General features: G+C 37.0%; 1 protein-coding gene across 4 annotated transcripts in view; it reads right to left on the minus strand.

Moving 5' to 3' along the window:
* Positions 1–364: 364 nt before the first annotated feature.
* dclk2 (doublecortin like kinase 2) overlaps positions 365–18,984 on the minus strand; it is a 52,428-nt gene continuing 33,808 nt past the window's right edge. The window contains exons 7-18 of one of the 4 annotated variants that reach the window (XM_002933500.5): positions 16,118–16,175; positions 14,591–14,699; positions 13,850–13,907; positions 12,926–13,045; positions 12,653–12,799; positions 11,345–11,478; positions 10,750–10,827; positions 9,467–9,563; positions 7,951–8,031; positions 6,400–6,510; positions 2,436–2,448; positions 1,198–1,308 (exon numbers count right to left, since the gene is read on the minus strand). In XM_002933500.5, the coding sequence (XP_002933546.2) occupies positions 1,295–1,308; positions 2,436–2,448; positions 6,400–6,510; positions 7,951–8,031; positions 9,467–9,563; positions 10,750–10,827; positions 11,345–11,478; positions 12,653–12,799; positions 12,926–13,045; positions 13,850–13,907; positions 14,591–14,699; positions 16,118–16,175 (1,020 nt within the window). In that variant the 3' untranslated portion in view covers positions 1,198–1,294. Of the gene's footprint in view, positions 1,309–2,385; positions 2,449–4,637; positions 4,726–6,399; positions 6,511–7,950; positions 8,032–9,466; positions 9,564–10,749; positions 10,828–11,344; positions 11,479–12,652; positions 12,800–12,925; positions 13,046–13,849; positions 13,908–14,590; positions 14,700–16,117; positions 16,176–18,984 lie in introns of all 4 variants that reach the window. The other 3 variants (XR_004220984.1, XM_031895502.1, XM_012955602.3) reach the window with 3 other exon arrangements.

Genomic DNA, 18,984 nt, shown 5'->3' on the forward strand with positions numbered 1-18,984 from the left:
ACAGTTCTTCTCTTTCTGCATCATTTGAAATCCTGGCAGGGGAGGAGGGACTAAAACACTGATGTTAAAAATTGTAAAAACTTCTCCAGACAGCTTACAGATAGCATGCAGGAACTACATAACCCACAATGCATTGCACTATGATGTTCCTTTCCTTATTGACATCACGTGTGCAGGGAATTGTGGGATTTTGAGGATACAGGCTGAAGGCAGGCTGAGAACAGTCGACTACTATTACATTTTATTTGAGTCTCAAAGTAGTCAGTCAGATCAGCAGGAGAACAGGGGGCCAGGCTTGGGTAACTGTTCCAACCCATATTACATTAAAAATCATGAAACGGCTGCATATTTTTGAATTAAGGTATATTGCAAAGTTGCTAGAAATTATATTTACTTTTCAAAAAGCTCAAGTTGTGTTTGGGTGGAGTTCCCCTTTAAGTCAGCTACCTGTAATTGATACAGATAGAATAAATTAGTAGAAAAAGTCACTACATTTGTTTTAAATCTTCATATTCTTCTTTCTACCTTTGTTCTGGCAAATAGAGTTCAAACCTACTATCTGGCCAAACAGAAAGAAATACAATTGTGACCGAACCCTTCACAGTTTTCTGAACCAGACACTTTCATATGCAGGCTCTGAAAATATAGGATTTTTGTAACCCTAACCCCTTGAGAGTAAGTTATTTACACTATAATTGCAAATCAGTTCAGAACACTACTGCCTCCATAAAGTTGACCTGAAACCCTCAAAATAAATGAATTAGTGTTAATCTAGTAGCAAATCAATAGACAATCAGTGGTTACCTAGATGATAACCAAAAGAATGACACTTAACCTTTTAGAAAACACAGTCTTTTTTTCTTAAATGCTTTTTTCTGGAATGTGGTCTGGGATGTGTTCTATTGGAAAAGCTTGAGTCTCAATCACTAGCTTTGGATATAGAAATGTAGAAGGCAAACTGAAAACAGTCTCTGCAAAACATGGCAGAAATAAAAAAAAAAACATCATCCATTAATTAATCAAGCATAAAGCAGAAAAGTCACATATGGGCAGGTTTTGTAAATATTCTCTTGCTGATTTTGGTCAGTAGTCAAGTGCTTGGGCTGTACAGCTGCCCAACACACATCTGGCAAGAGAAAGGCAATTTTCACAGTCTCAAATTCATCACAGCAAGCCTGTGGGTCCTGGAACAAGGTGAATATCTTAAGTCGATGTAGTCACCTTAGAGGTTTTCTTTAAGTCATGGCGGCCAGTGTCCAGACAACTTTTTGCACAGATGATCTGCATCTCCTTGTCAAGAGCTGTGTTCTGTAGACGAATTAGACATGTAAGGACCATGCTACTGAATGTCACTCTACAAAACAATACTACTAATATCTATGTACACATGCACTACAAAGAAAAGGAGAAGTAACCTAGTTAGAAAAACTAGCTGTCACTAGCTCTAGTAGTATCATCCTTACATTTGTAAATAGTTCACAAATTGCTCTAGGCACCTCTGTATCTGAGTATTATAATGCGGTAAACAAATGTCATACAGACTGAAATAGACTAGCAGAGAGGATGGGAGATTTGGCCCAGAATGATAAAATAAGTGATAAAATATGAGCACATCTATGGAGATTGTGTACATAAAGGTATTTTCCCTTTGCATGTTCCTCCCCTCTCCTCTTTCACTAGGTAACCACCACTTACACATAATCCATTATCCTTTTCTACCAAACCTATATGGCAAGAGGTGATTCAAAGAACCAAATATGGCAAACAATGCAGCCTTACCTCCAGACACCTGCAACATGGCCAGCCAATAAAGGCTAAATAAATTCATATGTTGTATATCAAATGTAATGTAATTTTGGGTGGTCTGACTCTCCTAAATCTATTTCCTTTATTAGTATTTCTGCTAAATTCCCACCACTTTTATATTTCAACTGGTTTCTGCCTTTATGGATTAAAACCCACATAATAAAGCATTATGTAAGCTAATTGGTCAATAACATGGGAAAAGTTGGAAATTGCTGACTTGTGAAACACATGCAGACAGGAAGGTTACCGCACAACAATACCGTTCCTCTATTAGATAATTCTTGAAGGCTTCTAATTAAGCATCCTAGGGACTCTGTCTGCTACACTAGAAGACTTCTCAGTGCTTTTTAATTGGCTGAATGAAACATGCTGTAAATATTCAAAAATTTAGTAGACCCCTCCAGTCACGGCTGAAATACAACTGAAACGGTTCAAGTGTGGATGCCTTTACAGAATGATCAGTCTCTTGGTTTATCATTTACATTTATCTAAACCTCTTTAAAAACAAGAAGATTTTCGTTCTGTAAAGAAACACTATGATGGTTACTTCTCCTTCCCTCACATTGAGCAGGTTATTACTTGTGCACTGGTGCAGTAGTCAAGGTATTGCAGATGCAGTTAGTACATACCATTGGCGTGGACCTAGGCGGAAGGTAGCAAGGAAGAGGATTGGAAACAGCAGTAATGGAGGAAAGAAGCAAGGAATAGAAACTATGCTTACTAAAAGCAGAATCAACAGCATAAAATATCAATTTAAGTGCAATACTATGTAAGTATCATTTTCAATATGTGTAATCAAAGGAAAGTCAAACCTACTTACATTTTCCTTTAATATACATTTAGAAATGGATGAAATACAAGGAATGTAACACAATACACAATAAAGCCTCAGTCCGGGGACATTTCTATGACTGGCTGCTGCTTAGCAGGGTCATGTCTGACACCTACAGAGCTCTTTGGGGACTGTGTGTGTGAGGCCAAATACTGCAAATCAATAATCGCAATCCCTTCTTTCATAAGACAATAACAGTGAATTGATCTGAAGATGATATTTGTTTGAGAGACAGACATGGGTGATATTACTTTTATCCTCACTATCCCCCCCCCCCCCTTGTTTAGTTTTCTAGATTGCACATTTTCTCCTAATGCTGCTCTAAAACAGTAATTGTATTAAAAAGAGCTCAAAGGTATTTTAAAATAAAAGGACAGTTATATCTGGCTTTTCTACTGATAAACTCGCAATCCCAATCTCAGTTATACTGTATATGCATTAAAGGGGCTGTTTGCCTTAAAATAACCTTTAAGTATGATCTAGAGAGTGTTATTCAGAGACAATTTGCAATTGGTCTTAATTTTCTTTATTATTTGTGCTTTCTGAATTATTTAGCTTTTTGTGCAGCGACAATTTAGTTTGGAATTTCAGCATTTTCTGGTTGCTATTGTCTAAATTACCCTAGTAACCAGGCAGTGGTTTGAATGAAAGACTGGAATATGAATAGGAAAGGGCTTAAACAGAATCATAAGTAATACAATGTAACAATAATAATAAAATTGTAGCCTCATAGAGCAATAATGTTTGACTGCCAGGGTCAGTGACCCACATTTCAAAGCTGGAAAGAGTCAAAAGAAAAAGGCAAATAATTAAAAAGCTATTAATTATAAAAAAAATCAAGACCAGTTGAAAGGTTGCAAAGAAGGTAATTCTATAACCTACTAAAAGTTAATTTGAGGTAAACCACCCCTTTAAACATGTGATTAAGTAATACGTAACTGAAGTTCATCAGCCCACAGGTGACATGGCTCAGGGCACCTGGGAAACTACTTGTCATCAGGATAAATCATTCTTAATTATGCCATGTCTCACAAGAATTCAGACATGACATACTAATTTTCCCTGTATTATTCATGTTCACATTAAACTGTGCTGTATGTGGTTTTCATTATATGCAGCAAAAAATGTACATTTCTAGATATGCCAGGCATGTGTGCCCTTGCCAGCTTTGGATCTTCCACAAAAAATGTACTGCCTCCAACTGTGAACAATGGCAACCCAGGCATGAGATTTGTCATGGTTTCTATAAGGCATTTAGCTGGTAGTGTACATTTTTAGGCACAACTTAAACACAGGGTAACACCATGACACCAGCAGATCTAGATCTCACTCGGGTACTATAGTAATACACAGGGAAACATGGAAGCAGCAGATCTAGATCTCTCAATTATCTCATACTAACACACAGGGTGATAAGGTACCAACAGACCAAACCTTCCTGTATGTTTTGTGGAAGGAAACGCTACCTGGAAAAGCTATTGCAAAATAACTATTTTGTAGATATAATGAGTTAATCAAGTTACTCTTCACTAATGTCTTCCGTCTTCATTCTGTCTTCATACAGAGTATTAGAGCTCACTTTTTAACTAACCTATTCCCATTCTGCATGTAGAGAGACAGATGGCTAAGAGCAGGACAGTAAAGATTAACAGTGCACGGAATTGTTAATTGTATTTAGAAAGTTTTTTTTTTCTCCATGAAATTAATCTGTTGGCCTAAGGCATTCCCTGCTGGTAGAAAGGAAATTCAATTCTCCCCCCTACTACCCGATATGTGCATTACTGTGGTAATAGAGAAAGTCTAAGAGAGTCAAAAGTGTATATGGAATTGTTATTGAGAAAGTAATCAGAGTATGTTATATTTGGAAAATAACTCGGAAGACCAAAAGTCCAATTTAAGTTATTTAATTTAATCACCAGCAAAGAATAAAGAGCTTTGTGCAAGAAAGGAGCTCAGATAAGATACATGCAGAGCTGCATTTTTAAAATATCTTTTATACCACTCCTCTCCATCAAGCTCATCTCCATTGGCCCCACAATGTAAGGCAGCAAGTTCAGGGGTTCCCCTTCTTATAAGTCAAACTCAAACTGTAAAATGAAATGCAAACATTGTCATCTAAAAAACTTCAACTGTAAACCATTGAAGGTTACTGCAGCTCATAGATTCAAACCCACTATCTATATAGCAATGGACTAGTATCCATATAGCAATGGGCTAGTATCCATATAAAATTTAAAGTATGAGGTCATCACTGTCTGTTCTTTTGTCCTTACCTACATCAATGTCCTTACCTACATCAATGAAACAAGTATTTATTGAACAAGACACCTATTATTATATCCAGTGCAGCCAATATTGCACTGTACATAGCACTGACCACACTTCATAAACTCAGATTACATCGTGCTAACAGGGAGATTTGTTGCGGGCGACTAATCTCCTTGTGTGCCAGAGCCCTTAATCAGCATCTCTCCGAAATGCCATCCCACCGGCGAAAATGTAAATCGCCGGTGGGATGACATACACGGCGCTTCTCAAGGCAAGGTGCCGCGTATGCCATCCCATCACCAGTGGGATGGCATTTCAGGGAGATTAGTCGCCCGCGAACAGAGAGATTTGTCGCGGGCGACTAATCTCCCCGTGTGCCAGAGCCCTTAAGTGACTGGGGAGACTGCTGCTGCAGGGCTTGCAGGGCATATGTTAGGGTGAAGACACACAGAGCTACTAGTAGCAGCTACTTGGCATGGCTACTAAAATAGACAATGCTGATCATTTACTGATAACTGTCTTTACGTGTGTTTTAGCAGAGGCAATTTTCAGTATTGTCTATGGCAGGGAATTTTCTGGCGTTCAGTAGCCGTGACAAGTAGCTGCTACTAAGTAGCCCCATGTGTCTTCACCCATAGGGTTTCTGGGCCTGCTTTAGCAGTACTGTGCAACCCCTTTCCCCTCTTCACCATGATTACACAGGACATGGCAGTGAAAGGCAGAATTTTTTTCAATTATGTAAAAACTTCAATAACTCAAGTCATGCCCGCACTATGTGAAGAGGCAAAAAGCTACCCACGGCTTGGTCATGGCATTTGAAAGAGCCTCTTATTATGATGGAACACTTGAAGTTATTAATGTATTAAAACTACTGTGTAGGGGAAAAAGGGTACTATTTCATGGGCAACCTAAATGTTTTTGCATGTGACAATCCTGTTTACATCCATCTTGAATAAACTTACTTTAGAGTCAAAAATAGCATTTGTATTTTTTTCGGATGTATGATAAATGGTTGTTAACAAGCAGAACTAAATACAATGTTAAATTAATTACAAACTCTTAACTGTTAATACAAACTCTTTTTGTATCTTGTACATAAGAATACAGCCTATTAATGGGAATATGCCTAGTGGAAAAAGATTTTACCATACAACAAAAAAGGTATCTTTTCTTTTATAGTAATTTGAGTTTTCAGTTTGCTCCAGGCCCTGTGGCTCGTGGTCTTCGGATCTTCCAAAACTGGAGAATTCTAGGTAATGGCACCAACTGAAGGGTCATTAGTAATGTAATATCCCTGTTTTATATAAATGATGTAATATTGTATGTATTTATTTATTTTATTTATGTATTTATTTACCTAATACTAGCTGCTACAATCAAAAGTAAATGGCCAGAGGTGGGGACAAATGTATGAAACTATTTTTACATGCAATGCCCTTTGTTTTACACATATATTCTGTTTATCCATGAAGCTAAAGAGAGTACTGACTTACCATGATCACAGACACTGCAGCTGTAGTGTTGGTCTCTTTAGGAAGAGAGTTGAAATGCTGTTTCAGTTTACCTGTAACCTCAACCTGCATATTTCCCTGTGATGCGTCATCCTACAGTATAAAAAAAACAAAGTTAAAATGTCTGGAGAAAAGGGAGAAATGTACTGCTTTCTTAAGATTTATGTACAGATTGTGTAATACTATGCAGTACTGGTATGTCTCTGGGCTAAGACTGCACCAAGGGCATTGAAGTACTGCTGTTATCAACTGGCAGTTATGTGTGGAGGAATATTAAGAACATGGCATGCACATTTCTAATCATCACCTCCCCTTTAGTATTGGTTGGATTATTTATTAAGGGCAAGAACAAAGTGCAGATTACTGAGGGTATATGAGCTCCATACACTATGAAGTTACGCCTAACCCTGGGGTAGTCCAATCACTACTCCATGCTGGATGGAAAATGCAGAGCAAGTCACACAGCACATGACAGCTGTGTATGTGTATTCTGATGCTCTTGGGATATTTAAAGTGTCACACACCTTTATGTACAGCTGCATGTGCACAGGCCAGTGGTGTAACAGAACCCATGGGTGCCGGGGGTCCTGAGTCTTCACAGGTGATCAGCGATTTTAAAGGGAGGCCAGGCAGGCCCACATAGTTACAACACTGGCACAGGCACTCCCACATAGAGGTTTTAATATATTTTATCTGTGAATATGGTAGGTGCTTCCATGAAATCATTGAATATGGATTGCTGCAGACTAGACTAAGTCCATGTTCAAAGCTGTTTAACTTAAACTGGCCATTCAAGACATTTGGTTTCACTGTTATAATTTAGGTCCAATCCTTGTGGATGGAGGAGTAAGCACAGTGTTTTCCCAAGATTACTGTGGAAAGGAGTTTACATATTGAGAGGGGTGTTGGCTGCTGTTTTACAGTGTCAAAATGCCTATGCATGAATTTAGAGTCTAGCAGGAGAATGCAAATCAGACATAACTGCTATATTTACAGACAACCAGGCTCCAGCACTCTAAGCCTTCCTGCATATCAACATTCATCAATATCATTATTTAATCATGCTGATATTTGATGTATAGCAACATCATAACACCCAAGGATAACTTAAACGAAGCATTAAATGAAGCATAACAATTGAACCAATAGAAAAAAGGGATTGTGTCAACTTGAAATAATTACAAGGCTGGATTAGTGGCTTTTATACAGTATCCAGGGTCGGACTGGGGGTTGCAGGGCCCTGCAGGTGCCCCCGCCGGCCGCGTCCCCTCACCCACCCCCAAGTAGGGCCCCCCACCCGACGTCCTCCCAGAGCGGGATTTTTCCTGGTGTCCCGGCGGCCCAGTCCGACTCTGATAGTATCAATTGCTCCTTCTCAATTGCCAGGTATTTTCTGGCATTTAGTAGCCATGACAAGTGGCTGCTACTAAGTAGCTCTGTGTGTCTTCACCCTTAGTGCCCTAGAGTAAAATGAAATACACTGAACATTACTATGGAACTAGTTAAAAGGCACAAGCCGACGACAATACTTACAGACACCCAGGGATGTGAGAGAATTTGCTCAGCTGTATATCGCTCTTCCACATTGACCTGTAGCATACAACTAATCAGTTCCTAAAAAAAACAACAAATAAAAATTGTATAAACTGAAAGTCTAAAGGTTAAATATAAAATGTTTTGTATAATTTATGGGTTTCAAAACCCATAAGAAAGTAATAATAAAACCTCTGTGAACATTTAAGTTCATTCAAGAATGACCTTATACAATTAGTGGCATAATATGGTTTGCAATATAAGAAAATATAATGCACAAGAGCCATAAATATTCTGTAACATATATCCCTACAAACAGTGCTCAGTGATGTCACCAGTTATAATTTGTTTTTTAAATGTACCACCTGTTGCACAATATTCAGGATATTAGAAGTCAAATCAGAGCTCCATCACCTATATAAAAGCACTCAGCCTTCAGCCTTGCTCATAAACAATGTGGTGATTTCTAATCTCTTATATTTTAGATTATTCTCCATGTAATTCATAAAGCCATGTATTTACTGTAAATTATATCCTTATAAATGGTGCTTAGTTAGGGTTGGACTGGGCCGCCAGGACAACAGGAAAAACCTGGTGGGCCCCGGCAGTTTATGAGGATATAACCCCCTGTTGTTTATGAGGATATTAAAAGTTATCTTGGTTTTCCATGACTCGTATTAAAGCCTAAACTTTGTGCTTTATATCTCCATGGAACTCTATGCTGACTTCTAAAATCATTATACTATACAACAGAAGTGAAATTATTTCCTGTATTACTCCTTATATTCACCCTTCCCCATATACCCTAGTACAGTGTTTTTCAACCTTTTTTGGGCAAAGGCACACTTGTTTCATGAAAAAAATCACGAGGCACACCACCATTAGAAAATGTTAAAAAATTTAACTCTGTGCCCAGCAGCAGTGCCCCCCTAGTACATTGGTGCCCAGCAGCAGTGCCCCCTAGTACATTGGTGCCAAGAGCAGTGCCCCCCTAGTACACTGGTGCCCAGCAGCAGTGCCCCCTAGTACATTGGTGCCAAGAGCAGTGCCACCCTAGTACATTGGTGCCCAGCAGCAGTGCCCCCCTAGTACATTGGTGCCAAGAGCAGTGCCCCCCTAGTACATTGGTGCCCAGCAGCAGTGCCCCCTAGTACATTGGTGCCAAGAGCAGTGCCCCCCTAGTACATTGGTGCCCTGCCTACGGCACACCAGGCAACATCTCGCGGCACACTAGTGTGCCACGGAACAGTGGTTGAAAAACGCTGCCCTAGTATACAGTGCAAAGGGCATGTTTGAGGTGTGAATATTGTCTGTGTGTGCAAGTATCTATACATGTGGAGATGATTTAGTAATCAGATTTATTTTTACAACTGTTGTATTAAAACTATGCAAAATTAAACATATGTGTAAGTCCTGTGTTATCGTAATCACCCTGAATGGAATGTATATATAGTTAACTATTAATGCATTGCTGTATGTGCACAATACAAAATATGAATATAAACACATAGAAAACCTTTGCAGAGTCAGTGATATTATCCCAATAAGGGGAGGGGAACTCCAGCTTTCCAATAAGTATCTGATCAAAAAGATCTTCCTGAAGATTATTCTCACTTTGTAAAAAACAGAAGGAGAAGAAATTGTATTAAGACAATTACATTTCTAAAGAGATTGTCACAAATAACATGCAATGATATTACACAGATTTTTATAACCCAATGTTCTTATTCTTTCCCTCAGCTTTTGAAAGGTATAAGAAAAAATAAATAAAAAAAGAAAATTTAAAAAAATTAACATTTTGCTTTTCAATGTGATTTTCATCTGACTCTAGAGGATAAAATCTCATTTAATTAGATAACAACAAAGCTGCATCCTGATCACACAATATCACAAATGCTAATGCAACCACCTTCAAGGGTTCATTCTATTTCAATAAACTTATTTCTGGTTCTTACAATGATGGAAGAATGTGCAAACTTGTAAACCAGCCCTTCCAGAGATGCTATAGGCAGATAATGTCACCTCAGGCCACACACACACACAACATTTCTGCACAAGCCTATTTCAGTTGCTGTGGACAGGTAGGTATCGGCCCAAAAAATGCACAGATGTGCTGAAAACAAGTGGTGTAACTGGCAATCTGGCCCCTGAATGTTTCTATACGAATGTTTGTGATTTGCTAACCACCAATTGACCAGTCTGTTCAGTCACAAAGACATTGGCATGTCTAATTAAATCAATTTGCATTCTCTCTTCAGGAGACAGTCAAAGTTCTTGTTTTAAAGAAAAGCACCTTTTCTCTGGGGGTACCCCCAGTTATTGTAATCACTACCTGATACCCTGGACAGGTGCTTCTATAAGCAGAAACCTGCACCATCACAGTGTATATGCAAGCGAGCAATTCTCTTTCGCCCTTCTTTTTTTCTTAAAAATCCTGATACATGCACAGTAGAGTAAATAAGCCAGCTTTTCTGTTAAAGTTCGGCTTTTCACTCTACTGTGCATAAATACCCAGGCAAACACAAAAGAAGGAAAAGGATCACTTCTTGCAAGTACCCCGGGCCGATGCAGTTTAATGATAACAGGAGCAATGTGAATAAAATCACTGGGGGTGGGGATGCCTAACCTTTGGCACCCCTGGTAATTGAACCTTTCCTGCTCCTTTAAGCAAATGATACATGTGTGTATATAATAGAGTATCTTATTCTGGAAAACATTCTTATATATGCAAATAACAATTTAAGAAAAATAATGGGAAGACACAGCCACACACATTTACTATTAAATAACAATATTCACCTGCGGAAAGGTGGAAAACCACAAAGCAAGATATATGTTATCACTCCTGCTGCCCAGATGTCAACTTTTAAACCGTACCTAAGGAGTAGAAAATTTTTACACATCATACAAATGTTGATGATGATTTTTTGGCTTTAAAACAATTGTGCCACACAAATGCATAGCCAAAAAAAATAATTTGTTTCACCAGCCTTGCTTTGAAAATGTTTCCTTTGGAATGGCCAGTTACTCCAAAAATATAGCTATGGAGGTCATTGCAAGTTATCTGTTTAAGGCAATCAGATCTGATGTTGCCTATACAAACATTAGGGGCCCATTTATTATGCAGTATAAAATGAAATTTGCCCAAAAAAAGTGTGAAAAGCTGTAAAATAAATGTATATTCTACTCATCAACCATCTAAGATAACATGAGTATGGCATGTTTTTTTTCATTTTCATGCTAACTCAGTTTGGAAGATGTTGTTTGGCATTTCAGATATGCAACAAGAGAGACTTCTCCAATAAATACATAGCATATATTTCAGCTGCTGGCTAAGGACACCTCTTGTTAATCATTTATTCCTACAGTACCATAATTAGAGAAATTAGCATACCCCGTTTCTGCAATTATCTCTGGTGCGACATATGTAGGTGTGCCACAGACAGTGTACAGTGGTCCATCAACCACAGTAGCCAGGCCAAAATCTCCAAGTTTAAGTGATTTGGTTTTATCTGGATATTCACAAACCTGTTAATAAAAGAGCCATATAAACTACCATGGAAAAAAACTTTGGTAATAAAAATCTATCTTTCCATCTATGTTAGAACTAAATCTGACGGCATTTAATAAGCTAAAGAAAAACCTTTTTTCAAGTGCACAATGTTGAGAGACGTTCCTTTGCTGTGACTTGTGGAAACTGTTATTAAGATATTCCAAATATGAACTTTAATTGATTTCTGCAGTAATTAATCAAATAGTTTATTGTCATTGAATCATATCTTTATCAACTGATTTAAGAATGAGGGGCCCCTCCAGAAAAGAAATTGCTTTGTTATGGGTTAGGGTTTTTTTTTTTGGGCTACTTTATATATAATAAACATTGTTTTTTTTGTATAATGAATGAAATAATGCATTGCTACTTGGGGAATTAGTCTCATCTTTTCTATTTTGTATTAAAATTATAGTTATTTATGGACACTGACACTCCAAATGGTGATATAATTGTGTAAGGTCGATGACTTAATTTTAATATTTATTGGTGTTATTTCCAACATGGTACAAAGGTTTTAACTGATTATATGCATACATTTTCTTATTATTGGAGTTTATATTAAATTTGAAATATTTGCATTAATACACACACACCTTTTGCAACAAAAAAGTATCACACCTAGGCTGTTATAGTAACTGATTTCAACTTACACCTTTACAACTTTGGTAAGCAATACACCATATTTATATATGTATTTTAGTGTATCTTTTTGGGAACTTTTCTAATTGAAAAAAAAATAAATACAAGAGCCAACATGTTTCTTGTGTGAAGGCTTTCTCAATGCACAGAGCAAAAGTGAAATATGGCACAATTGGATAGTTAAAGCAGTTCATAGTCCTATAATTTTATCAATATAAGCTATTACCAGACATACTAAATATTTTTTTTAATCAAGCCTCTATTAACTTATAAGTCTCCATAACATAAATCCCCCCTTTTGCTTTAAAACATTACACTTTATTAAAATTCAGATGAGGCACCAAATGGGTTATTTCTCTACTAAAGGTATTACTGCTTACATGAAGGTTATTTAAACACAGAATTCAGATATAATACATTGTCACCATTTATGGACTTGCCCCTTGCACATGAGGTGACAGCTATATCCTCCCATAAGATAACTGGCACTATCAAATTAATGTTTCTTACCAGAAGGTTCTCAGGTTTGATATCCCTATGGACAATGTGCAGACCATGAAGATACTTCATAGCACTGGCGAGATTGTACACCATTGCACTAGCATCCCGTTCTGTATACTTAGTTGAAGATGTAATTGCATCAAATAAATCCCCACCCTGGAAATAAATGGACAGAAAATGTCAGTAAAAAATTCCTCTAGCACACAAACATTGAAAACTATTATTCTGCAGCCAAATCATCATCATCATGCTGCATTAAGACAAGTGGAATAATCATTGTACCTTTACTAGTTCCATCACTAAATAAAGTTCTGCAGTGGTGTCCATTTCTTCAATAAGCATTATGATATTTGGATGTTTAACCTGGCGCAATATTGACACTTCATTCTCTATTAAATGCTCCTGTTGGATGAAAACAAACTTTAATTATTTTGTGCAGAGGATGTATTTATTAATACTGGCAAAGTTGATCTCTATTGTACATTTAAAATGCATCAAGATCAGCATGTCTATATGATGAGTTTGGAAATTACTCAGTTTCAACTACTGCTGTTTAATTTACAATGGCATTCTTGATCGTAATTGTTTTAATACAATATACTATATACCTTTCAAAAAATGTAAATCATCATATACATTTAAAAGAAAGATGTGTACAAATATGCAAAATGTTGCCTCCCTGTAAATTGCTCCTAGTGCCCACAGGCCTGGCAAAGCAGCATACTAGGAGGAAAACTGATGCTGAATCTTGGCATCCCCTGGAACACCCCTACCTAAGGACGCTTCTAAGGTACATGGAATCCAACCATTTTGGTATTTCAGAGCAATTGTGGGAGAAGGACAATGTATTTAATCAGATCTGCCTCAGTAAGCCCAAGAAAGAATCTGCAGTTAGAAAAAGGGACAGGGCTCATTACACAAAGCTTATGATTTCTCTTAACCAAAGGTGGCTATATTCAGGTAGACATTTGCCTTATCCCACCAACCTGCCTTTTTGCCAAATGGAATAGTATTAAAAGGATAAAAAGCCACATATTTACTAAAAGAAATGAATGAATATCTTAAGCATAGTGTACATTACATACAGTAATTCACATCACAATATACATGAGCAGTGAATATACAGTATATTTCCATGGGAATACATATATTAGTTACATGTTTAACTAAAGACTTTAGAAGGGAAATTGTTCAGAAAATGATTACCTTCCCACAGCATTTTGCCTTGTCTATAATTTTTAAAGCAAATTCTTTTCCAGTTGATCTGCCAGGGAAATAAATGAAGCATACAAAATTAGACAAGTAAGATACAGCAGAAAGCAAATAATAAAAATAGTTTTTAGCTGTTAAGGCACTGTCTACACTAAGCTGTGTTACATTTATACATACATTTACTGGCTAGGTTTGCCATTTTAGTTAAATAGCAAACAAAAGAAAATGGAAGGCATGTTTAATTCATCTGGAGATTCTCATCCCAGGGAAGGGTATGAATATTCAACATAGGAATTTCAGTAAGCAGAAATAATTCTAGCAATCCTCACCTTTTTACTCACATTCTAAGGGAGTAAAATACAAATAAACCAAAACTATCCATTTTCTGACCTCACCTATATTTAACTTTACTAAGAGGTACATACATAGAGAAACAATTATTTTGACATCTATATAACAATTTCAGAAATGAAATGAAACTGCAAACAGTCCAAAACAACACCTATACATATAACTGGATCAACCTACATCTAAAAAGTCCAATATACCACTGTCCTCCAATTATGGGCAATAGCAATAACTTCACAATAGCTTCACAATAACATACACAATAATTTCCTCTTTTAGTTTTTGGTAACATCAAAAATAGTAAAATGTTTTTAACAATGGATTTGGAGGAGAAAACCATAGGACAGAAAAACAAGGCATAAAAATGTTCAATACAAATTAACTCACCTTTCCACACATTCTTTTACAACAGCAAAATTCCCATCTCCAATAACTTTACCTATTTTATATTTCTCAAGAATAATGGAGGCATCGGTGAACTTATTTCCATTAAGTCCTATGAAATAAGAAGGTATAATTAATTCTATTTACAAACCCTAGTACAGTTTTCGGACCCCTTATCCGGAAACCCGTTATCCAGAAAGCTCCGAATTACGGAAAGCCCGTCTCGCATAGACTCCATTTTAATCAAATAATTCAGAATTTTCAAACTGATTTCCTTTTTCTCTGTAATAATAAAACAGAACCCTGTAATTGATCCCAACTAAGATATAATCAATCCTTATTGGATGCAAAACAATCCTATTGGGTTTAATTAATGTTTTATTGATTTTTTAGCAGACTTAAGGTATGGAGATCCAAATTACGGAAAGACCCCTTATCCGGAATACCCTTGGTCCCGACCATTCTGGATAAAGGGTCCTATACCTGTACTAGCAACCCCATAAACATGAGATTCATGCATAGGACCAGACTTAGTTCTATGAGGAAATCCTACCTCCTTGTTTATTACATTAAAACTCTATGAAAAATATGGTATAATATGTATTAACTGAGTTAGGATTAATGTTTTTCTCATCTGGCTCATAATGAGAAATAATTTCAGAGCATTAACCTGAGTGAGAGATCTACTGAAAATAGCCTATGCTTCATAAAAATAAAATTGTTAGTTTAACGAGGAACTGATCTACTTTTAGAAGAATTTTTTTTCAAATTCAGTAAAAATAGGATATGAGTAAGGATAGCTGGATGATTACATCAGCCAAAAAGCAAGCCATGACCGTATTAAGTAATATATATATATATATGTTGCTAAATTGTTAACTTTAAATACAGGATCGGGATCTGTAATGCTGGAAACCCGTTATCCAGAAAGTTATGATTTACAGGAAGACCATCTACCATTGACTAAATTATAAGCATATAATTCTAATTTTTAAAAATAATTTCCTTTTTCTTTCTAATAATAAAACAGTACCTTGTACTTGATCCCAAATAATATATAATTAATCGTTATTGGAGGCAATACAAGCCTATTGGGTTTATTCAATATTTAAATGGTTTATTAACAGACTAAGTTATGGAAATCCAAATTATGGAAAGATCCCTTATCCGGAAAACCCCAGGTCCCGAGCATTCTGAATAGCAGTACAATACCTGTACTTGATTCCAACTAAGATAAAATGAATCCTTATTGCAAGCAAAACAAGCCCATTGGGTTTATTTAATGTTTATTAATGTTTTATAAAATAATTATAGTAGACAAGGTATGGAGATCCAATTTACAGAAAGATCCCTTATCTGGAAAACCCCAGATCCCGACATTCTGGATAATGGGTCCCATACCAGTATATTATTTGGTAGCTCAGCAAGCCATGAGGTTTGCATAATGAAGAAAATGTTTATTGCATAAAAATGGCCTCACTCGCATTAGCTTGGAGCAAAACAAGGTGCATTAACCTCCTGCTTACATACCTTCAGGACTATTGAGTAGACCATTCACATTTGAAGTGGACCCACAATGTGGTGGAATCTGAAATCAGAGAACATAAATTACATTCAAATATGTCTTCCACTTTCTTCAATATCAGGACACTGAAACTGTCAGCTTTTTTATTTACAAATAAGAATGAGAACAGGAAATAGCCATAAATATTTGTGCATGATAATGCCTATTTTGCTTAATTAAGACAGAGGGAGATTCAAGGCAACTCAGTCTGCTAGAGTTGCCACAATTTCTGGAAAAAACATAACAACCTTCTTATATTTATAGTTTCCCCTATAACATAGAAATTAATCATAATTTTCATTTAATAGACCAGTAAAATCCTACCCATGTGGCATCCATAATGTCATACAGAGATGTCAGAGTTCATAAGCTGTCACTGAGGTTAACTCTAATTGTTTTTACAGTATTAAACATGTCAGTGCAGTACCTAACTTCAAAGAAAAGGAGATTTAGCACATTGTAATGTTCACCTAGTGGTTGCTGTGGCTAGCAGCCAAAGTGGTTAATACACAACTATAACTTCAGCTGGGGATACCTGAAGCTTTAGAACAACAGCATCATAAGGACACATTCCTATTTATATCTTTGTAATTAAAGCTGGTGGAACTAACCATGTTTTGTCCCACTCAAAATGGAAGCATATACCACCTTTCTATAACTGTGTATAACTAATACATATGGCATATAGCTAACAGCAACAGGCAAATAAAGCTTATTTAAATATCTATTAAAAACCTATATTTCTGCTTACATTGAATTGTTTCCCAGTTAGTGATTAGTTTTTAAAGGGACATTGTAAGAAACAGCGTTTGATTTCGAAAACATTTGTTTTGCACAGCTTCCCTTGCTTAGTAGAACAGCGGTGCTAACAGGAAAAGGATGCTGGTATTCCCAAGAGATAAGTCTCAACTTATCTCAAACTCAGGTTAAGTAAATCCTGCTTATGAATAGGATTCATGTTCCTTTAGGCTAAATTCAGTAACACTATAGAATATTATTTGATAAACATTTGAAAATCAGCACAAAATGAATGTGTTTTCTCCTGACTGTTTAAAAATAGAGGACAAACAACACTTGACTGGTGGGAAGTGAGCGGATAAACGCCTTTTGGATCAAGTACAATTTCCTTTACTGGGGTTTTGTATTGTTATTTTGTTGCACCAGACTTTCATTTTCCTTCCACAAGCAACACATTTTATTGCTGCCTAGTTACAAGAGAGCTGGGTGAAGCTGGAAGAAACAAACTTGTCACTACCGTGTAACAATATGTGTTGTTACGGACACATGGAGAGTTATTGCTTTCCGAGTTATTAGCAGCACTATTTGTTTGACATAAAAACACCTGCAGGCTCTGCAGCTTTTTTTTAAGAAAATAATTCTAAAGCTGAGCCAGGGTGCGCTCTGCTCTGTACTAGGAGGAAGGACTCCCCTGTTGCAAAGGATGTGCCAAAGGAAGCTTACAAAATACGCAACAGAGGATGTGGCCCTACATATTAGGGAGCAATGTGCTGTTCAGTAGTCTCCCAAGAATGATTGTATTGCACATGTACCCCACTCACAGCAGCAGAAGAGATAACTGAAAACTTTACTACAGAGTGCTAGCCCAACAAAAAATGTAGGGATAGAACTCTGTAGTAAAGTACTTGCATCTACTTCCTCTATGGGACCTGGCCTTTACACAGCATACAATATTTCTCTAATGGCTAATACAACTTGGTGGTGGGGTGTGTAAAAACTAGAGGGGTCATTTACTTTCCTGGGCTGAAAGAGCACTAAAAAGGTGCAAGACCACACTTTTAATGCTCACTTATCAAGCACTTGTGGGGAATTCTGCATCTAATACTGGATTGAAAATACAACACTATTGTAATATTTATTATAGTGTGTAAGCCAACATCACAAGTGATATTGCCCATAGCAACCAATCAGATCTTTGCATTCAGTGTCGGACTGGGGTGCCAAGGGCCCACCAGAAAACCCTTAGACCTTAGGTCCACTCTCCCCTTCTCTGGTCACTCACTTTCTTAATCTCTTAATTACTTCATTTTACATACTATTATCCATCCTTTTCTCAATTTCTTCAGTTTATTCTCATATAGAATTGTTGGCCATGGTTTAAGCATACAAGGCAAATGGTTGGGTGAGCAGGAGGGCCCACTGACACCTGGGCCCACCGGGAGTTTTCCTGGTATCCTGGTGGGCCAGTCTGACACGGTTTGCTTTTGTTTTCTAAAGGTGGCCATACACGAGGCCTTGTAGGTGACGGATTGATTACTATGGGCAAAACCACCGATGATATTGGCTTACACAGTATAATAAATATGCCCCAAAATGCTGTTTGCCAATATAATCATGTAGCAAAAAGGTGTTTTGGTTTGCAGTATATAAATGATTAAAATATGCACATACCCAATCCTACCATTTCAGTAAACCCCCTCAAGGAGTGGACCGCCAACCCCTTTTCCCACTATTCGCACACAGAGATTGCCAGCAGGCAGCAAGAAATCAGCATGGACAGGGCAGGGTTTTGTCCTTTTGCCCATGCCCAGTCACTTCCTCACTCATTTGCATACATTTTCAGCCAATCGGATTGGTGCTATGGGTTTGTGGTCCACTGTATTTGACTTTATTGCCGCTGAGGATCTCTGCAACTATGCTCACCGAGCATTGGGCAAGCTTTTCATTTTTATTTTAAATATTATATGATTGAAGCATTTTTAAAATAAATGATTTAAACAGAAAAAGTATTTCTCTTGTAAAATCCTACTACTCTGCAATGCAGAAGGCAGTATGCAAAGGGCATTTGTTTTGCACTTACACACTACCTCCATAG

Source organism: Xenopus tropicalis, chromosome 1 (assembly GCF_000004195.4).
Source record: "Xenopus tropicalis strain Nigerian chromosome 1, UCB_Xtro_10.0, whole genome shotgun sequence".
NCBI classification, from domain to species: Eukaryota; Metazoa; Chordata; class Amphibia; order Anura; family Pipidae; genus Xenopus; species Xenopus tropicalis.